The sequence below is a fragment of the Alnus glutinosa genome, chromosome 11 (genome assembly GCF_958979055.1).
Source record: "Alnus glutinosa chromosome 11, dhAlnGlut1.1, whole genome shotgun sequence".
Taxonomy (NCBI): domain Eukaryota; kingdom Viridiplantae; phylum Streptophyta; class Magnoliopsida; order Fagales; family Betulaceae; genus Alnus; species Alnus glutinosa.
Window position 1 is genome coordinate 16,674,671 of NC_084896.1, and position 18,904 is coordinate 16,693,574.

The 18,904-nt window shown below is 32.3% G+C and overlaps 1 protein-coding gene and 1 long non-coding RNA gene across 2 annotated transcripts; both read right to left on the reverse strand.

Annotated features, from left to right (window-relative positions):
• Positions 1 to 2,346: 2,346 nt before the first annotated feature.
• Positions 2,347 to 2,863, reverse strand: LOC133881665 (uncharacterized). The gene is made up of 3 exons (XR_009902567.1): positions 2,791 to 2,863; positions 2,573 to 2,652; positions 2,347 to 2,405 (listed from the first exon to the last, which is right to left on the reverse strand). It is a non-coding gene; the product is annotated as an uncharacterized LOC133881665 (long non-coding RNA).
• Positions 2,864 to 6,908: 4,045 nt separating this feature from the next.
• Positions 6,909 to 8,554, reverse strand: LOC133881154 (UPF0481 protein At3g47200-like). The gene is made up of 3 exons (XM_062320108.1): positions 8,138 to 8,554; positions 7,839 to 8,068; positions 6,909 to 7,497 (listed from the first exon to the last, which is right to left on the reverse strand). Exons 1-3 carry the CDS (start codon positions 8,534 to 8,536, stop codon positions 6,909 to 6,911), a joined length of 1,218 nt encoding a protein of 405 aa, XP_062176092.1. The 5' UTR covers positions 8,537 to 8,554.
• Between the last annotated feature and the right edge of the window lie 10,350 nt (positions 8,555 to 18,904).

The window sequence follows — 18,904 nt, forward strand, 5'->3', positions numbered from 1 at the left end:
GTTTGGATTGTGTTTGTTTTACATTTTTTGTATTTGTTTTTGGTTTGGAGTTTATGTTTGATGGGTAGTGCGAGAGGTGCGGTGGAGAAGAAGCTGATGGAGATGGAGATCGCATACGTGCGACTGTGACGACCTTCCGGTGGTCCCTTTAGCCGGCCAGATGGTGGAGATATGCAACTTGACAACCTTCCGGTGGTCTTTCAGCCGGATGGACAAAAATAGTTATAATTATAATTATATTAGAACATAATAATGATTATAATTAAATTTTTTTTTTTTTTTTTTTTAAAACAAAAAATTATTTCCTTCAAATTTTATTTTTGTCTTATACCAACACAACAATAAGACAAAAATAAAATTTCATAGCACCAAAATAGCATAAAATAGCAATCACATGATAACAGCTAATGCCAGAACCTTCATTTCGTTTCCATTGGACAACCTAACAAACAAAAAAAGTAGGTTTGTAAAGGGCTTACACTTAAACTGAATCATATAACCAATTCCAATTTATTAAAATATTACCCATATGAGATCCAGTCCAGTCTGATTTTGATATATATATATATATATATATACAAGTTGGGATGGCACATGCAATGCACGTGCTTGGTTCCCGGTGTTATGTTTCACTATAATTATTAACACTCACACCATCTTTCATTCCAAACACATCAAAAGGCATTGTAAAAGTAACTTAGAAATAACAACCTATAATGCAAATTATAGCAACCAACATACATCATTAGCATAAAAAATGATTAAGTAAAACATATTTGTTCCTAATTAACATATTCTTCTTCATTTCTAACTTGTATGCAATTGTCCAACCTTGACTATTCAAAATCCAAAGCCTCTTCTCTAGCTTGTAAGATCCACAATCATTTAGCAAGCAACAATCAGAGACCAAAAGAGGGAAACATAGCCAGACTCCAATATAAGCAAGAGTACAATCCTCTTCAACACCAGAGATGGATATTCAGTGCCAAAATTGTCATCAAATGCAAAGCCAGCCAGCAATTTAGCTTTGCAATCTGAAAGAAAAATTAATCCCAGTTAGCACAAAGAAATGTTTGGCAAGAACTATATAATGTTTCCAAGGTCCTGCTATTTCAAATTATGTGTTGGAGTACTCCTGTAAAATTGGATACAACCTGATTTTGTGCAAAGTTGATTCCAACAATATGAAAATTGAAGGAAAGCTTCTCAATGAAACTTAGATAGTTTGAACATTTCTTCTGATCCTACAACATTTCATGTAAATTTGGCTTATTCTAATGGCCATCAAAGTCACTTTTCCTCAATGATGTCTCCATGCACCTCCTAATGCAATAGCTTCTTTGAAAAAACCAATAAACAAGATTCTCTATAATTATGGCTAGAAGAGAAGGAAAAAAAGGGGGGGGGGGGGGGGGGGGGGGCTACCTCCAATCCCCTTTAGAGTGCTGCTTTGATAAGTAGATTCTAGGTCCTCCTCTTAAAGGATCATTAAACACTAACATTCATTTTCTAAACCCATCTTAGCAGCGTGTCTCACAAAATTCAGTGGTATCACCTCCATGACACAGCATTTCTATTTTCATGATTATGGCAACCGAGAGAAAGAAAAAGAAAAAAAAAATTGCAATCTAACCTATAGAATGCACAGACAGGTGCTGTACAAGAACAAACCCAATCAATTTCTACAAGGATAGATTTAAGTTTCCTATTAGTTAATGACAAATCAAAGAAACCAACTTCACTGAGCCAAATATATATATTTTAAAAAGTTTTCTTACCCTTGAATCAGCTAGTACAAGCCTCTGATATTTATTAGGGCTGTGCATTGCAGTGCGTGTCATCATTTTTTCAGCAACCACCACTTTGACCCTCCATTCTCTTGTTTTTGGAGTAATCTCCCCTAAAGAGTCGTAAAGTGTTCACATTTTACTTTGTTGAACACAAAGGAAAAAATGGACAAGTTATATTATCTATTGCAATTTGTAAAAATAATAATATGCATCTACAATAGATATTATCATGGGGAGGCATAATAAGCATTGCTCTCATAAAACCAATTCCAGAGCAATTTGTGGCATGTGCACACACATATATGACAACTGCAGTGTGTATTGAAAAAATGAAGACAACCAGATAATTTTTTTTATAACTAATAGAAGACAACCAGATAATAAGAAAGCAAGTTCTAACAACATGAAATTATCAGAAAATATCAAAGTGTAGCTTATATATAAATTTCTAGTCGTGTTCAAAGTATTCTACAAGGGATAAATGAAATCATTCACATAACAGAAAAATAAATGAAATAGGTATTTCATTTGCATGATTTTAGAAAATACCTGTATTCGCCGCCACCTTAATGTTTGAGGATTGGACAGAAATGTGTATTTCGATTATTTTGGTCTCTGTTAGAAACAAAACGAAAATCATTGACAAACAGAGAAAAAAAAAAAGAAAAAAGAGAGAGAGAGAGAGAGAGAGAGAGAGAGAGAGAGAGAGAGAGAGAGAGAGAGAGAGAGAGAGAGAGAGAGAGAGAGAGAGAGATGGACGGGCATGAGCTTTCTTCATTCACCTGGCCTTTAAATCCTTTGTTTTCAACCTCAGATGGATAATGTTTTTGAACTGCTGCCAAATCAAGATCAGGAGAGAGACCTGAGAAGGTTACCCAGGAAAAAATACTCAATCATTAAATAAGTGGTTATCTTTAAGAGAGGAAAGAGAGAATCCAAAAACCACCGCCTCACGCTAAAAATCTAAAAAACACATCAAGGATTAAGATTTAAGTGTTACCTTGAAAAACTCTTTTCTTCCTATTTCTTCTTCCCTCTCTCTCTCTCTCTCTCTCTCTCTCTCTCTCTCTCTCTCTCTCTCTCTCTCTCTCTCTCTCTCTCTCTCTCGCTGGATCTCTGTTTAGTCTCTGAAAAAAAAAAAACCGGGAAAAAGGGCAACAAGAAGAATGGGAGAAAGTGAGAAGAGGGGCGGGAGATTAAAAAAAAAATTGTGCGAAAATTTCACCTCTCGCTTATTATTTGGACAAAAAAACGATACCGTTTTATATCAGCAGAGACTTGTGTCGCCGCTAATAATCATGAATAAAATTTAGTCTAATCAAATTTATTTTAAAAAAATTAAAAAAATTAAAAATTTTAATTAAAACCTATACAAAAAAGAAGGGTTAAATATTATTTAGCCTTATAAACTAACAACCATTTTTTATGAAGCACCACGAACTAACAAGTATCATGATTCGGCCCTTCAAACTGTCAATCTGTTGATTTAACCTCATCCATCAGTCTTGCTGTTATGTTTAATATAAAATTAAAATTGACCAAAATGTTCCGAAAATACCTTTACTTTGACAATTGACAAATCAAAATTACCCTTTTATTTATTAATTAGTAGAAAAAGACAAATGGTAATTTTGGTTTTTAAATGGTCAAACTAATGATATTTTTCGAAACATTTTGGTCAAATTTGAAATGTTGCCACTGATAAGTAGTCAATAGTAGCGACATTTTGGGTCACCGTTATTGACCATGAAAAAAAAAAATATTAACAAACTAGTTCGATAAAATTATATTAAAAAAAATGGTTAAATATCCTATTGGAACTTGAGTTTTAAGCATTTTTAAATTTAGGTAGTACTTGAGTTAGGGGTAAAAATTCATTTAGTACCTCTGTTAGATTTTCTGTCCTAAAATTAATAGTTTGCCACGTGTCAACCGTTGAGGTTGACACATGGCACTATATAAAAAATTTAAATTTTAAAAATAAAAATCTTTAAAAAATTATATAAAAATAATACAATTTTTTTTTTATTTTTTTTTAAAAAGTGATGACAATTTAGGATCGATAGATCATCCAATCGATCATGATAGATCCATAGGATTGATAGATCATCCGATTGATCATGATAGATCAATAGAATCGATAGATCATCCGATCAATCATGATAGATCAATATGATTGATAGATTAATATGATCGATGGATCAATATGATCGATAGATCATCCGATTAATCATGGTAGATCATTCGATCGACATAATAGATCATCCGATCGACATAATAGATCATCCGATCGATCATGATATATCTATAGGATATATCGATCCTATAGATCGATCGGATGATCTATCGATCTTATTGGCCAATCAAGATCAATCGAATGATCTATCCATCCTATTGATCGATCACGATCGATTGCATGATCTATCGATCTTATTGATTGATCAAGGACGATCTAATGATCTATTGGTCTTATTGATCCATCACGATCGATCGGATGATTTATCGATCCTATTGATCAATTACGATCAATCAGATGATCTATCGATCCTATTGATCTATCACGATCGATCAGATGATTTATCGGTCATATTGATCAATCACGATCGATTGGATGATCTATGGATCCTATTAGTCTATCAAGATCGATCAATAGGATCGATAGATCATTCGATCGATCAATAGGACCAATAGATCATTAAATCGATTGTGATCGATTCATAGGATCGATAGATCCACTGATCGATCAATAGGATCGATAGATCATCCGATCGATCTTGATAGACCAATAGGATCGATATATCATTTGATCGATCGATATATCATCTGATCGATCGATAGATCATTCGATCGATCTTGATAGACCAATAGAATCGATAAATCATCTGATCGATCAATAGATCATCCGATCGATCTTGAGAGACCTATAGGATCGATAGATCAATCTTGAGAGACCTATAGGATCGATCGATCCTATAGGTCTATCAAGATCGATCGGATGATCTATGGATCGATCGCGATAGATCAATAGGATTGATAAATAGTTCAATCGATCAATAGGATCGATAGATCATTCGATCGATCTTGATAGACCAATTCGATCTTGATAGACGTATAGGATCGATAGATCATCCAATCGATCTTGATAGACCTATAGGATTGATAGATCATCCAATCGATCGTGATAGATCATTCGATCGATCATGATCGATTAATAGAATTGATAGATCATCCGATCGATCTTGATAGACCAATAGGATCGATAGATCATCCGATCGACCGTGATCGATCAATAGGACCGATAGATCATCCGATCGATCATGATCAATCAATAGAACCGATAAATCATTCGATCGATCTTGATAGACTAATAGGATCGATAGGACTGATAGATTATTCGATCGATCTTGATCAATCAATAGAACCAATAGATCATCCGATCGATTGTGATCGACTTGTATGATCGATAGATCATTCGATCGATCTTGATAGACCAATAGGATCGATAGATCATTTGATCGATCGTGATAGAGTTCGACTGATCAGACTTCACACAATGAAGGTTTGATCGATTAATATGATTGATAAACCATCTGATCGATTATAGTGCATTAATTATGAAAACAATTTTTTTAAAAAACAAAAAAAAAAGAAAAAAGAAAAAAGAAAAACTAGTTTTGTATTTAATTTTTTTAAAAAAAGAAAAAGAACGATTTTTTTTTTGTTGAAAGAAAAACCAAAAATTAACTTATTTATTTTTTTAAAAAAAAAACCAATTTTTCGAAAAGAATAATATTTTTTACAAACAAATTAAAAAAATTAAAGAAAAACAAAAAAAAAATGAAAAAGATTTTTTGTTTTTTGGTTTTTTTTTTTTTTTAAAAAAAAAAAACTGAAAATTTTGAAAACATTAAAAAAAAAAAGAAACCAAAAAAAGTAAAAATATTATTAGCGGCCATATAAAAAAGTGGCCGCTAATAATCAATTATTAGCGGCCACTTTTTTGGCCGTTAATAGTTTTATTATTAGCAGCGACTAATGTCACCGCCAATAACTTCCCGAAATTTTTCGCAACTCGCTGCCAAGTTATTAGCGGCCACTTATTAGCGGTGACTCAAATTTCGATGCTAATATTAATAGTTTTATGTATTAGCGGCCACAATTAGGTGGCCGCTAATAGTTTACAAATAGCGGCAACTATTAGCGACTAGTTGTGTTTAGCCGCTAATAATATGATCATTAGTGGCCACTATGCGCTGGCTGCTAATAATGTGGCCGCTAATGATCAAATTTCTTGTAGTGACTAGATTATCATTTGAATCATGCATCTTGATCTCTCCGAATCACAAGGGTGTGATGTATGCATATCTTATGTAATTGTAAGAGGCAGGATTCTTTCGCTCAAGGCATTAGAGATCCTATCTTTTCTCTTTCTTTCACATTTTTCCTCATGTTTGGTGACTGATTAGTATGGTTGGATAGTTAAAATGAAGGAGAATCATGAAGGCAAGGTCTTGAAAGACATCCTTGGTGATTATTTATGTTTTGAAATGTTTTATCATGTTAGCTATTAATACCAAGTTTTAAGTTATGAATGTTGTAAAAAAAAAAAAAAAAAAAAAAAAAAAAAAAACTTAAGGTTTAATTTGAACAAAAAAAAAAGTATTTTGGTGTAATGAATTTTCTATACAATGATCTTATTTGGTCAACACATGTTTTGTTGTAATTTATTATGCAATGATGCAGAAAAATGGACAAAATGATGCACTGGATCGCAACCATCTACATATATAATTCAATTAAACAAATATGTTGATATCACTTCATGACCACAAAATAATTATTAATTTGAAAACAAACTATTATGTACAGAGCATATATATATAGAACTCTATTGGTTGAAATGTAAACACTCAACGGATGCTCAAACACATAGACTTCCCACAAATTTTATTGTTGAAATATCATAAACAACTTACAAAGTTGAAGATTACAAGCCATATATAAAGACGGGTAGGATATCACAAGCTAAATAGGATTACAAAGTTCAGATGCCATGCATCCATTGCAACTAAAAGAAAAGCACTCCAAAACGAACACTAAACCATACATACTTCGAATCTACTCGTCGACAAGAGACCTAATGAAACTCCAGAGAGTGAAACCCAGGACAATAAGTCCAACAATAGTTGCTGTGCCTCTAAAAACATTGGTGCAATACTCTTTTTTCAGGGTTGCCAAGAAACGGTTCAAAGGGAACTCATAGTGGTCATTAAGCTTTTGAGCGATATTCTCAAAATAAGAGGGTGTAGGTGCCACGAATATCTGATCTCCGAGTTTGTTAATTAGAGTCGCCACTTCAGTGTTGCTACCGAGGCGGTGAGCAATGACCTTGTTATCAACAAGCAAATCCACATCTTTTTCAGTGTCAATAAGACGGTTCAATAGCAAAACATAACTGCAGATATAAGTTTTAGATGGATAATGACACTGCTCCAGGGCCATGAGGTTTCGGAAAATAGCTTCAGTACCGTAGTCTATCACAAGTTGTGGGACTTCTAAGATATGCATAGGAAACCACCCAAGTAAGCTTGTCAAGGATTGAAAGCCCATCAAGCAGGGTAAGCAAGCAAAGAGGCATAAGCTCGGAAAGCTTCCCGAGCACTTCCATGGTAAGCAAGCAATGAAGCACGGAAAGCGTTCCCAACACCTAAGGAGTGTTATGTCAAGTAAGCATGTATCATCTTTAACTTTAAATTTCAATCGTGCGTCGTCAAGCTTTGTGGCACAAAATTGAGTACCAGAGTTCCTTTTTTTGTTTTGTTCGCATGAATCCTGACATCCTTCTTTAGTACTGCTCCACTATACCATTTTTTTCTTCTATTCTGCTTCCTTGTGTGGTGGACAGAACAAATATCTCAGCAGATCTGTGAAATGTTTTACTTCCTCACCGATGGACTTTTGCTTTTGCTTTTGTTTTTTTTTTTTTTTCTCTGTTGAATAGGGGCTTTCGCTTTTGTTCTTTTTTTTTTTTTTTTGATGAATATGGACTTTCGCTTTTGATCATAGTAAGTAAAGTAATTGCAGAAAAGCTTGACAAAGGGAGCATCCTTTTTCCCTTCCAGGTCCTTTTTGTGTTCTGCAATTGACTTTCCTTTTTCACGATGGTTGCAACTCAAATGTAAATAGTTCTTGCAGGCGAACATATATAGTTTCTCAAGAACAAAAAAAGGAAGCTGATTCTCAAGCAATAGCAAGTCATGATATATACCATTTGCCAGCTATATTTTACGTAGAATATAATCTTCTTCTTTCGCTTTTTTAAAGATCATCTGACTCTTTTCTCCAACCTTTAAGAAGAGCTCAATTATAAAGATGGCATCTAATAGAATCATTTTTACAAAATCTCTACTATTGAGGCGACAAGCTTCTGAATAGCAAAGACGAATATCTTTTTCGTTGTCTTCAATGATCTTTCGAAGATCCTCCTGGCTCTTCTTAGTTCGATCCAAGAAATCCCTAAAATATCTCTCTTTGTGAATTTCCATGTCCCTCAATTCTTCTCGGTTGTTATGAAAGGGGCCTATTGAGATTAGCTTAGGGGTGTAGGCTTCTTCATTTACCTTGCGCAGTAGCTTGAGAACCCTGTAGATACAGCATTCGGGCCAATCCGGAGCGCGCAATTTGGTTGAAGTGTCAATTAGGGGAATGTCAATGATAATTTCTTCACCAACTGGAGGGTCGGCCATGATCTTTCGACCCCTCAAGTTTCTTTTCCTGGTGACAAATAAGCAACAATCATTGGCAATATACACTACAAAAAAACACCGTCGTTACTGACCTTTATTTTGGTTCGAACAACAAATCTCACTAATTCTACAAAAAAAAAAAAAAAAAAATACAGATGAGAAAGAAAAAGATTCTTATCCCAACTCCCTCGATCACCCGTTTATAAAAATGGACGCAACTTCTTTTTCTTTTTCTTCACACCTCTCGTCTTGCAAATATACCGCAGAGCACACGTACGTACAGCCCCTCCCTTGATTTTCTTGAGGCGTGGAGGAGAGGAACAAAAAGGAAGTGGGATCGATCATTACATTTAGACTGTCTTTTGAGTTTTGATTGTGGGTTGATTTGTTTTTGTATGGGTAATTGACGTCCGAATAGGTATGATATTTACTAGAGATCGAGGAGGTTGGGCTGTGATGAGTGTAATTGGGAAATTTGATAGTGATTAGTGGATAAAAATATTAGAGTGAGAAAATGGGTCTAGAGAGAGAAATGGGCTGAGTACGTAGGAGAGTGAGTTTGAGAGAAGGGTGAGGTTGCAGTAGAATAAATGAGGCGTGGAGAAAAAGATGAGAAAAATAAAGAAGAAGGGAGAAAAAGAAAGGGAGAACCTGAACGTGTTTGTGAGAGGGGGAGAGAAGAAGGGAGAAATGTAAAGGGAAAAGAAAAAAATAAATAAATAGAAAAAGAAAAAGAAAGGTAGATAAATAAATAATTGAGAGATTTATAGTAAAGAAAGAAATTAAGGGATGCAAATTTTTAAAAGGGATTTGGCGTATTAAACTTAATTAAAGAGTCAGGTTTTAGAATTTTTTTTTTTTTTTTTTTCTTTCGAAATTATAGTATAGTTTCGTTTCTATTCGAGCGATGCTAAAAATTTAGTGATGTTTAGTCCCAAACGACACAATTTGGCGTCGTTTGAACAGTAAATGTTGCGAATGAAAAATTTTGATCCCATATTTAACGATGTTTAACAAACATCATAAAACGGTTAGTGACCTGTTTTAAGCTTTAAAACGTCACTAAACAACATTTTTTTTAATAAAGAAAATAGGGGTATTTTTGGAAGAATGACAAAAGAAAATGACTTATTTGTAATAAAATGGTAGTTTGATGTATTAATGTGTCACACTTGTCGGGCCTTTTGTTTTAAATGGTTCGTAGTTCAGAATAACAAAAATAAGACAAAAATAGACAAAAAGACAATAAATTGTCTCCCTAAAGCCAACAAAAAGATAAAAATAACCTTAAAAAAGTTTTAATAAGACAAATATATCCTTATAAAATCATTTTTTTTTTCTCTCATTGTGATTTAATTTCCATTTGTAATTCATAAGAATCTTAAATATATACAAAAGTGAATTGACACGCTTGAGTTATGCACATATAATATGTCATAAATTCTGAGATAGATAGATTATGTAAAGGTTCTATTTGCAGATCATAGATCAAATTTAACTTTATATATATATATATATATATATGTTATTTTGAGAATAAAATAAAAAGGAAACTGCACTTAGTCCACTCAAATTTACACCTTATTTGCAATCACTCACAAACTTTAAAAAGTTATAATCTACCCCTTCAAATTACCAGCTCCATTTACATTGCACCCTCTATCAGCATTTTTCATTAACATGACGGGAAATAAGTCATGTGATCTTCACGCGGCTCAAATTATCCATTATAAGTTTATAGATTAAAAAAGTAAATAAAATTAAAAAATACCATCACAAATATTAGTAAAAGGTGATAGATTATAATTAACTTTTAAAAATTTGTAAAACATCACAAATATAGAGTAAGCTGGAAGGGGTAAGTGTAGTTTTCCAAAAACAAGACAGATTTATTGTTCTATAGTACAATGCAGACGTACAATTGGAATAAATTAAACAACACAAATGGCTTGGCACTTGGCAGCTCTATCTTTAGGATAACACAGTAAATACTAAACGACACATCACATACACTAGGTGCATGGGATATATATAGGGAAATGATAGGCAGGGGACACTCATCCGTCCCCTGTCCTACATATAATAATAAAATAATATATTATATAAACAAAAAATGAAAATAAAAAAGAATAAATAAAAAAAAATATAATATATTATTTTATTATTATATGTAGGACAGGGGACGGATGAGTGTCCCCTGCCTATCATTTCCCATATATATATCATAGGAAATCTTCTGCAATGGCATGAATCACTTCAAAGAAAACAAAAATTTTGTACCTCAGCCAAATAAGTATATGCTGATAAAATTCATCTCTAATAAATCTAAATATTTTATAATATAAATATTGAAATAACAAATGAATATGTATATTATTTTTTGTGAACTAGTGAATAGTACCTGAATGTATTTTATTATTTTTTAACAATGAATTCTATACTGATCAATGTATTAACAAACTTAACTGAATCTAAAAACTTTTTAATGAAAAAGTATATAATAAAGTGAAAGGAGCTAGAAAGTAAGAACCTGCAAAATTGGTTTGCAGGAAAAGCTGTATTATTGGATATATAGCACTAAATTCTTCTTCTAATTAGTTGCCAACACTCGGGGTTTCTTTCTATTTTTTCTTAGATACGTACCGATGATGCATCCACTCTTCTTCTTGCACTTGTATATATACTACTTGTGGTTTGTGCCTGTCAATATCAAGCCTCTTTAATCTCTCTCTTCCGATGACAAAAAAATAGGGCCAAAAATGTAAAATTAGTCACTAAAATTTTAGTATGATGCAATTAGCTTCATAGGGCATTTTATTTTAATTTACTCTTTTAGTGTCTACAGTAACTACCGTAGCAAAATGAAAGATGAATTTCTTACAAATAATTTAGTTGTCTACATTAAAAGGGAAATTTTTGAGACCTTCCATCTATTCAGATTTAATACTCAATAATTTTGTTTCTCTAATACCACATAGGATGCAATTTTAGATATTTTTATATTTTGAATTTTTCTTTATTTTTGTATTAGTGCCTACATAATAACCACTTACATATACACACATACACACATGTTATTCATATCATCAACCAAAAAAAGATACGTGATTCATATCATAATTTGACACTGTTGACCAATGTGAACCACCTTTTTCTTTTATTTTTTATTTTTTTTTTTATTTTTTTCTAATTTTTGTGAACCACACTTGATCACTAAAGAATTGAACATTAAATGTGAAAGATGGGCTTACATCTTCTTAGATTTGATTTGTTTTTCTTTTTCTAAGCAATGTAGTTCTCACAATTTAATCTCTTGACAAGAATTGATAATTCTTCTTTTTTCAAAATATAGAAGTATCAATAACCTAATAAATCATTGTTTTGAATTTTTTTTTTAATACAAGTAACGCACCATGTATATATATTAGACTTTCAAGGAAACAAAAATGAAGAATTATTGGACTTCTTTTTCTTTTTTATTTATTTATTTTATTTTATTTATTTATGTGTTTTTTTAAAGTGTTTTGATTATTTTTTTAATGTGTTTTTTAGAGTCTTTTGTGCATATTTGTTTTCTTTGTTAGGATTAAGGTCTTTCTTAGTATATGTGGCCATTATCAAATGGCCATATCGGTTTCAAAAACTATTACAGGTAGCACATTTGTATACATCTAATAAATCCAGAAAGTACTTATGTCCAAGTTTCATTCAATATTTTAACGGCATGCCACATAAAACCAATCAACAACTAATATTTGTCTCATATTAACATTTGAAAATTAAAAAAGAAAAAATGGGGATAGTTTTGAGCACCCCCATTTGGCTATTTGGAGGTGGCTGAACCACACCCAATAGTGCACCTTGGGGAGCTTGGCTACCCGGCCCCTAGCTTGCCAAAGGGGGGGCTCCTAGATTATTATTGTTTTTTAAATTATTATTTAGATTTATTTAAATAATATTAATAAGACATATGAGACATCAATTTATCACGTTCTGAAAGGCGTTGACGTGGATTGCCATCAATTTTAATGACGGAACTTGGACAGAAGTAATATATACATTTATGATGTACATATACAAGTACCACCTACGATAGTTTTTGAAATCGATCAATTTAATATATAATGGGCCTTACAACATGTTTCTCACATGCATTTGACCCTATTTGCTAATGTTTATTTTTATTTTGAGAAAGAGAAAACAAAATATAGAAAATAAAAACCTTAACCAACGGAAATTGCTTTAAGTGAGAAGGGATATTTTGAACCATTCATGTTGTGTGAGAATTCACACTGACCGTGCTTCAATCTCTCATGGCTCTTCTCTTTTTTACCATGCTTGAAATCCTTCGGTTGCTTTAACAATGTACTATGTTTCTTGAAAGTCCCACAACTTGAGATAGACGACCAAACGGAAGCTCTTTTTCGAAACCTCATGCCCTAAAGCAGTGTCTTTATACGTATATCTGCAATTTTGTTTTGCTGTTGTAGATTCTCGATCTTCTCACCAGTAAAGCAGATATGTGCGTTTGCTTGTTGAAAAGAAGGTCATTACTATTGTTGGACTCGTTGTCCTGGCTATTACTTTCTGGCCAGGATTTCCTTTGGCCTTCTGTGATATACAAATTGGAGTGCTTTGCTTTTTAGCTCTAATAGGTTGCATCTCAACTTTGTAATCCTTTTAGCTTGTGATCGCATGCTCTTGTCTTAATAGGTTTTACCAAATATTTTGGAAAGAATTTTCTTATAACCTCTGATCGTTCATCATTTTTTAAAAAGAGTACTTAAATTTTAAAAAGTATTAATTTAATTAGGGTATCAATCTTTTATTTTTTTATTTTTTTTTCCAGTTTTAACTCTTCATTAGAATTTTCAGTTAAATCCTATAAAAATTTTCAAAATATACCGTGTTTATTTTTCTAAAAAAAAAAATTTATACAAATTTTCAAAGATTCAGGCATGAGTTTTTTGCAAATTCCTTTAAAGTTTGACAAACACCTAAATCATAGCAATTTTTTTTTTCCTTTCCCCCAAAAAAAGCAGAAATGTTTTGAAAATTTTGACATGATTTAACGAAAAATTCTAACGAATAGTTGAAACTAAAAAATTGAAAAAAAAAAAGAAAAAAAAGAAAAAAAAAAGATAGATACCATAAATTGACATACACTTTTTAAAGTTTAGGTACATTTTTTCAAAAGCGATGAAAGATTAAGGGTTGTAAGTGAAGTTCTCTCAAATATTTTTATTTATTTTAGAATCCGTGGTCTTTATTTCAGTAATTAGAATTTTATGCTCTATTATTAGCATTTAGTACTAATTAGTGGCGTGTCAAAAAGTTATTGTAGACACATCACTAATGTATGGTTTTTTGTAGTGGTTGTATGTTAGATTATTAATTAAATAAATAAATTCGATTTAAATTTTTAAAATAAATAATAATTTAATATCCTGATTTCTAACACAAATGAGATAGCCACAACAATTGGCCAAGTCCTTGTTCTTTAATTTGGATCAGCCTCATTTATGAGGATGCTTATGCTGGTGTTGAAATAACTCTCTCTAAGAAATCCTCCATGCATGAGCGAATAGAAATGCCTAGCATGATGTGATGTTTATTCTTAATCTTATCTCTTTGGCATGTATAAGCTTGTGACCGGTGCAAGTGTGCGACGATGCGATACGCGTGTGTGCGAGTTGTCAGTGCTTTGCACCGGGTAAGACATCTAACATCTGTGTACCCAAAATTCATTCTAAAATAAGAGTATGATAAAGCACACATAAATCTTACACTCAATATGGGACAACGTAAAAAAGAAAAGTTGAAATATTATAATTAAAAGAAAATTAAAATTTTCATAAAATAATTTTCGACAATAATCAGGATATGAACCGAGAAGACTTTGATCAAGGACGAAATAAGAAAGAGTGGGACAAGCCCCCTAATTTTGAAATTTGGAAACATACCAGTAGAAAAATTAAATGCCTGGGTGATTGCAGTATGAAAAGGGACATTTCGTGCAATAGTAGATGCTGAGTTAGGTTAGATAATTAATAAGTTCAGAAAGATGACAATTCAAATTAAATGCCATAGATTTCATGTGAGAGACATCGATCAACCAATTAAATGTGGTTCATGGCTTTTCACCGTTGATGGAAGTATCTTTAAGAAACACTGTAACAAGGAATAGTTTAAGTACTAAAATTATTGAGTTCTATACAATTAATTAATGGTTTTTTTTTTTTTTTCAGACCAAGAACATGCATCTAGGAGCGAACCACAAATTGAAGGAAAGGATAATTTTTTTTTTTCAGACCAAGAACATGCATCTAGAAGCGAACCACAAATTGAAGGAAAGGATAAAAACAAAAAATATTTTCTAAAAAATATTTTCTGAAAAATATTTTTAGTATTTTTCGGTATTAGGTGCAATCGAAAATGATGGTCAACAGAAATCATTTTCAGTTTGATCGAAAAAACCTATTTAATTTTCGGAAAACGATTTATGGTTTTAAAAACCATAAATTGTTTTCTGAATTTAAACTCTTCATTCTTGCATGCACGTTCATGGGAATTCGCTACCACCGAACATTGGAGTTTGTTAACGGCCTGAATTTGCTCTAAAGGTTTCCAGATTTTGGGATCCAGGCACTGAAATCCGGCGACACTGTCTGCCGGATTTTGGCTACTATCGCCAGAATCTAGCAATAGTAGTTGGATTCTGGCGATTCAGGCCAATAAGCCAGATTTTGGCCAGTTGCTAGAATTCAGCTGTACTGTGCTAGATTCTAGCAAAAGTGGTCAGAATCTGACCATTTGCGTCAGATTCTGGCCCCATCACCTGAATCTGGCAATAGTAATTGGAATTCAGTTGCATTGTGCCAAATTCCAGTGAAATTGGGCGGAATTTTGCCGGTCGGTGACGGAATCCGACCAATGTTATCAGATTATCGGTGAATTTTTGTCGTTGATAATTTTTTTGTACAAGTCAAACATTCAAAAATATTTTGCATCAAAACAAACGGAGCATTATAAAAATTTTATATGCACCATCAGCAAAAAAAAGCCGACATCGGCATAGATGTGACAGAATTGAGTAGTACTTAAATAGAAAGCATAGAACTCTATTGGCCGTAGATACGTACAGACACTCCGCGGATGCTAATACACGGACTTTTTACCTTTTTTTCTTTTTGCTGAAATATCATAAACCACTTACAAAGTTCAGGATTTTACAAGCTATTAAGACGGGCCGGGGAGGAGTACAAAAGCAAAGCAAAGCACTCCAACGAAGGCTAAACCACACATACTGCAAATCTAATTTTAAAAAAAATTATAGAAGTAAAATTGTTGTGCATAAAATGGAAAAAGTGCCCAAGCCTTAATGTAGTGCAAAAACAAGGGTTTCAAAAAAAACAGACTTGAAAGCGTACTTCCAAGCAGGGTATAGTATTCCATATATAGGGATTACAAGCGTGTGCTTTACAAGGGAAGAAAACGTCTACAACTATGCTATACAATCAAATAAAGCTAAATTAGGAGAATATCATCTAAGAGAGGAAAGAAGACTAAGTGGTGAAGGAAAGATTATACAAGTATGGTAAGTGGACGTTGGTAGCAGTAGGTCTGCGTATCTGCATGATTACAAGGATGTGATCATGTTTGATTATTGCTGATAGCTTGATGCAGGGGATCGTGATCATCTGCAGGATCTTTGGGATCCTTATGGTCTATTGTCTTAACATGTAGTACATACAAAATTGAAACCTAGGACAACAAGTCCAACAACAGTCGTATTGCCTCTTTAAAAATCAAGGAAATACACAATCTGATCTTTTGAGTCATTTCATAGTAACAGCATCCAGTTTCCACAATCTGATCCTCGAGTTTGTTAAATAGAGTCGCCACTGCAGCGTTGCTACCAAGCTGGTTAACAAATGACCTTCTTATCTACAAGCAAATCCACAATATTAGCATCCATTTCTGTGTGGCACCTGTCAGGCCTCTCCCCCCCCCCCCCCCCCCCCCACATACTTCTTATCGGGTATTAATTTTTTACAAACACGCTTCAATAGGTAAATCATTCATACCTAGAAGATATTTAAAAGAGAAAGTTTTTGATATTTTAATTGGTCATGGATGGAGCAATTTGATTATAATTTTGTATAGCTGCATATGTGGCACAAGTTCACTTTTATGTTTTGTATTTATTTTTAAGTATTTCTGATTATAGGTAATGTGTTTATTCATGAGTTTTTCTGAGCAAAAATCGTAGATAAATGTTTACAATACGTTTGATACGTTAGACATCATTTTGCTGTACATTTTCAGTCATTCTCTTTTGCAAATTTACTATTGGATTTGTGAAACTCTACCAGTAAATTTTCAGCGGATTAATTTCTATCATTTTTCTATTTTTGTTTTCTAAAATAAAGAAAAAAAACATGTTGTGCAAGAAATTGAGGGTGTGTTTGGTAAACTCTTTGTAATTTTTTTTTTTGTTTAATAGTAAAAAGAAAGTGATGAATGTGATATAAATTAGAAAGAAATTATGAATTTTTATAAAGTAATTGATGCAATATAAAAAATTATTAAAAAAAAAAATTAATGTGAAATAAAAAAAAAATATATATATATATATATATTTTTTTTTTTCAAGGACTGGGGAGGGGTGTTTCATTTCTTATAAATAAGGTAGAGAGCAAAAGGACATGAGGACTGCCCTCAATTTCATGTTTTTGGCCTCAGGATGATCCCATCCATGCACCTATTAGCGGGAATCTCTTCAGAAGCCGTTTCTGTCCGCTTGGTTCCCTCTACTATGTTTTTAAATGCTCTCCACATCAAAACAAAGACATCATGTCCCAATATCTATCTAACCTTCTCCATCACGTATAAATTAAATAAAGGTGGTTCGACAAAAAAAAAATAATAAATAAAAAAAAATTGTGATTCATATCATAATCTGGCCTTCTGTTGACCATTTTGAGCCACTTTTTTTTTTTTTTTTCCCTAATTTTTGTGAACCACCCAGATAATCAAACATTAAATGTGAAAGATGGACTTGCATCTATTTAGATTTGATTTGTTTTTCTTTTTCTAGGCAATGGAGCTCTCACAATTTAATCTTTTGATAGGAATTATCGATTTGATTTGTTTTTCCTTTTTTAGGAAATGGAGCTCTCACAGTTTAATCTCTCGACAGAAATTGATAATTCTTCTTTTTACAAAATATAGAAGTATCAGTAAACTAGTAAATCCTTGTTTTGTATTTCTTTTAATACAAGTAACACACCTTGTATATATATTGGACTTTGAAGGAAACGTAAATGAAAAATGAAATAAAATGAGTTTATGCTTTGTTTTTTGTTTTTTTTTTTGTTTTTTTTTTTTTTAAAAAAAAAAGAAAGAAAAGAAAAGAAGTTTTGATGCGGCATAAAAGTGATTATTTTTTAATGCGTTTTTTTAGAGTGTTTTGTGTATATTTGTTTTATTTGTTAGGGTTAATATATTTTTTAGGAAATGTGGTAAGGTTCATTATCAAATGGCTATATTGGTTTCAAAAACTATTGCAGGTAGTGCACTTGTATACATCTAATAAATCCAGAAAGTACTTACGTCCAAGTTTCTTCCAATATTTTAACAGCATGTCACATCAAACCAATTAGCAACTAATATTTGTCTCATATTAACATTAAAATTTTGAAAAAGATAAAAAAGAAAAAATTGGGATAGTTTTGAGCACCTCCATTTGGCCATTTGGGGGTACTGGCCGAACCAAATCCGATAGCCTTGGAGTAGTTTGATCACCTCTAGCTTCCTAAAGGGTGGGCTCCTAGATTATTATTATTTTTTTAAAAAAAATTTAATTTTTATTTAAATAATATTAATAAGACATTGCTGTCCGCTTGCTTCCCTCTACTATGCTTTTAAATGCTCTCCACATCAAAACAAAAACATCATGTCCCAATATCTACCTAACCTTCTCCATCACGTATAAATTAAATAAAGGTGGTTCGACAAAAAAAAAAAAAAAAAATTGTGATTCATATGATAATTTGGTCCTCTGTTGACCATTTTGAGCTACTTTTCTTTTTGTCTTTTTTCCTAATTTTTGTGAACCACCCAGATAATCAAACATTAAATGTAAAAGATGGACTTGCATTTATTTAGATTTGATTTGTTTTTCTTTTTCTAGGCAAGGGAGCTCTCACAATTTAATCTCTTGACATGAATTATCGATTTGATTTGTTTTTCCTTTTTTAGGAAATGGAGCTCTCACAATTTAATCTCTTGACAGAAATTGATAATTCTTTTTTTTTTACAAAATATAAAAGTATCAGTAAACTAGTAAATCCTTCTTTTGTATTT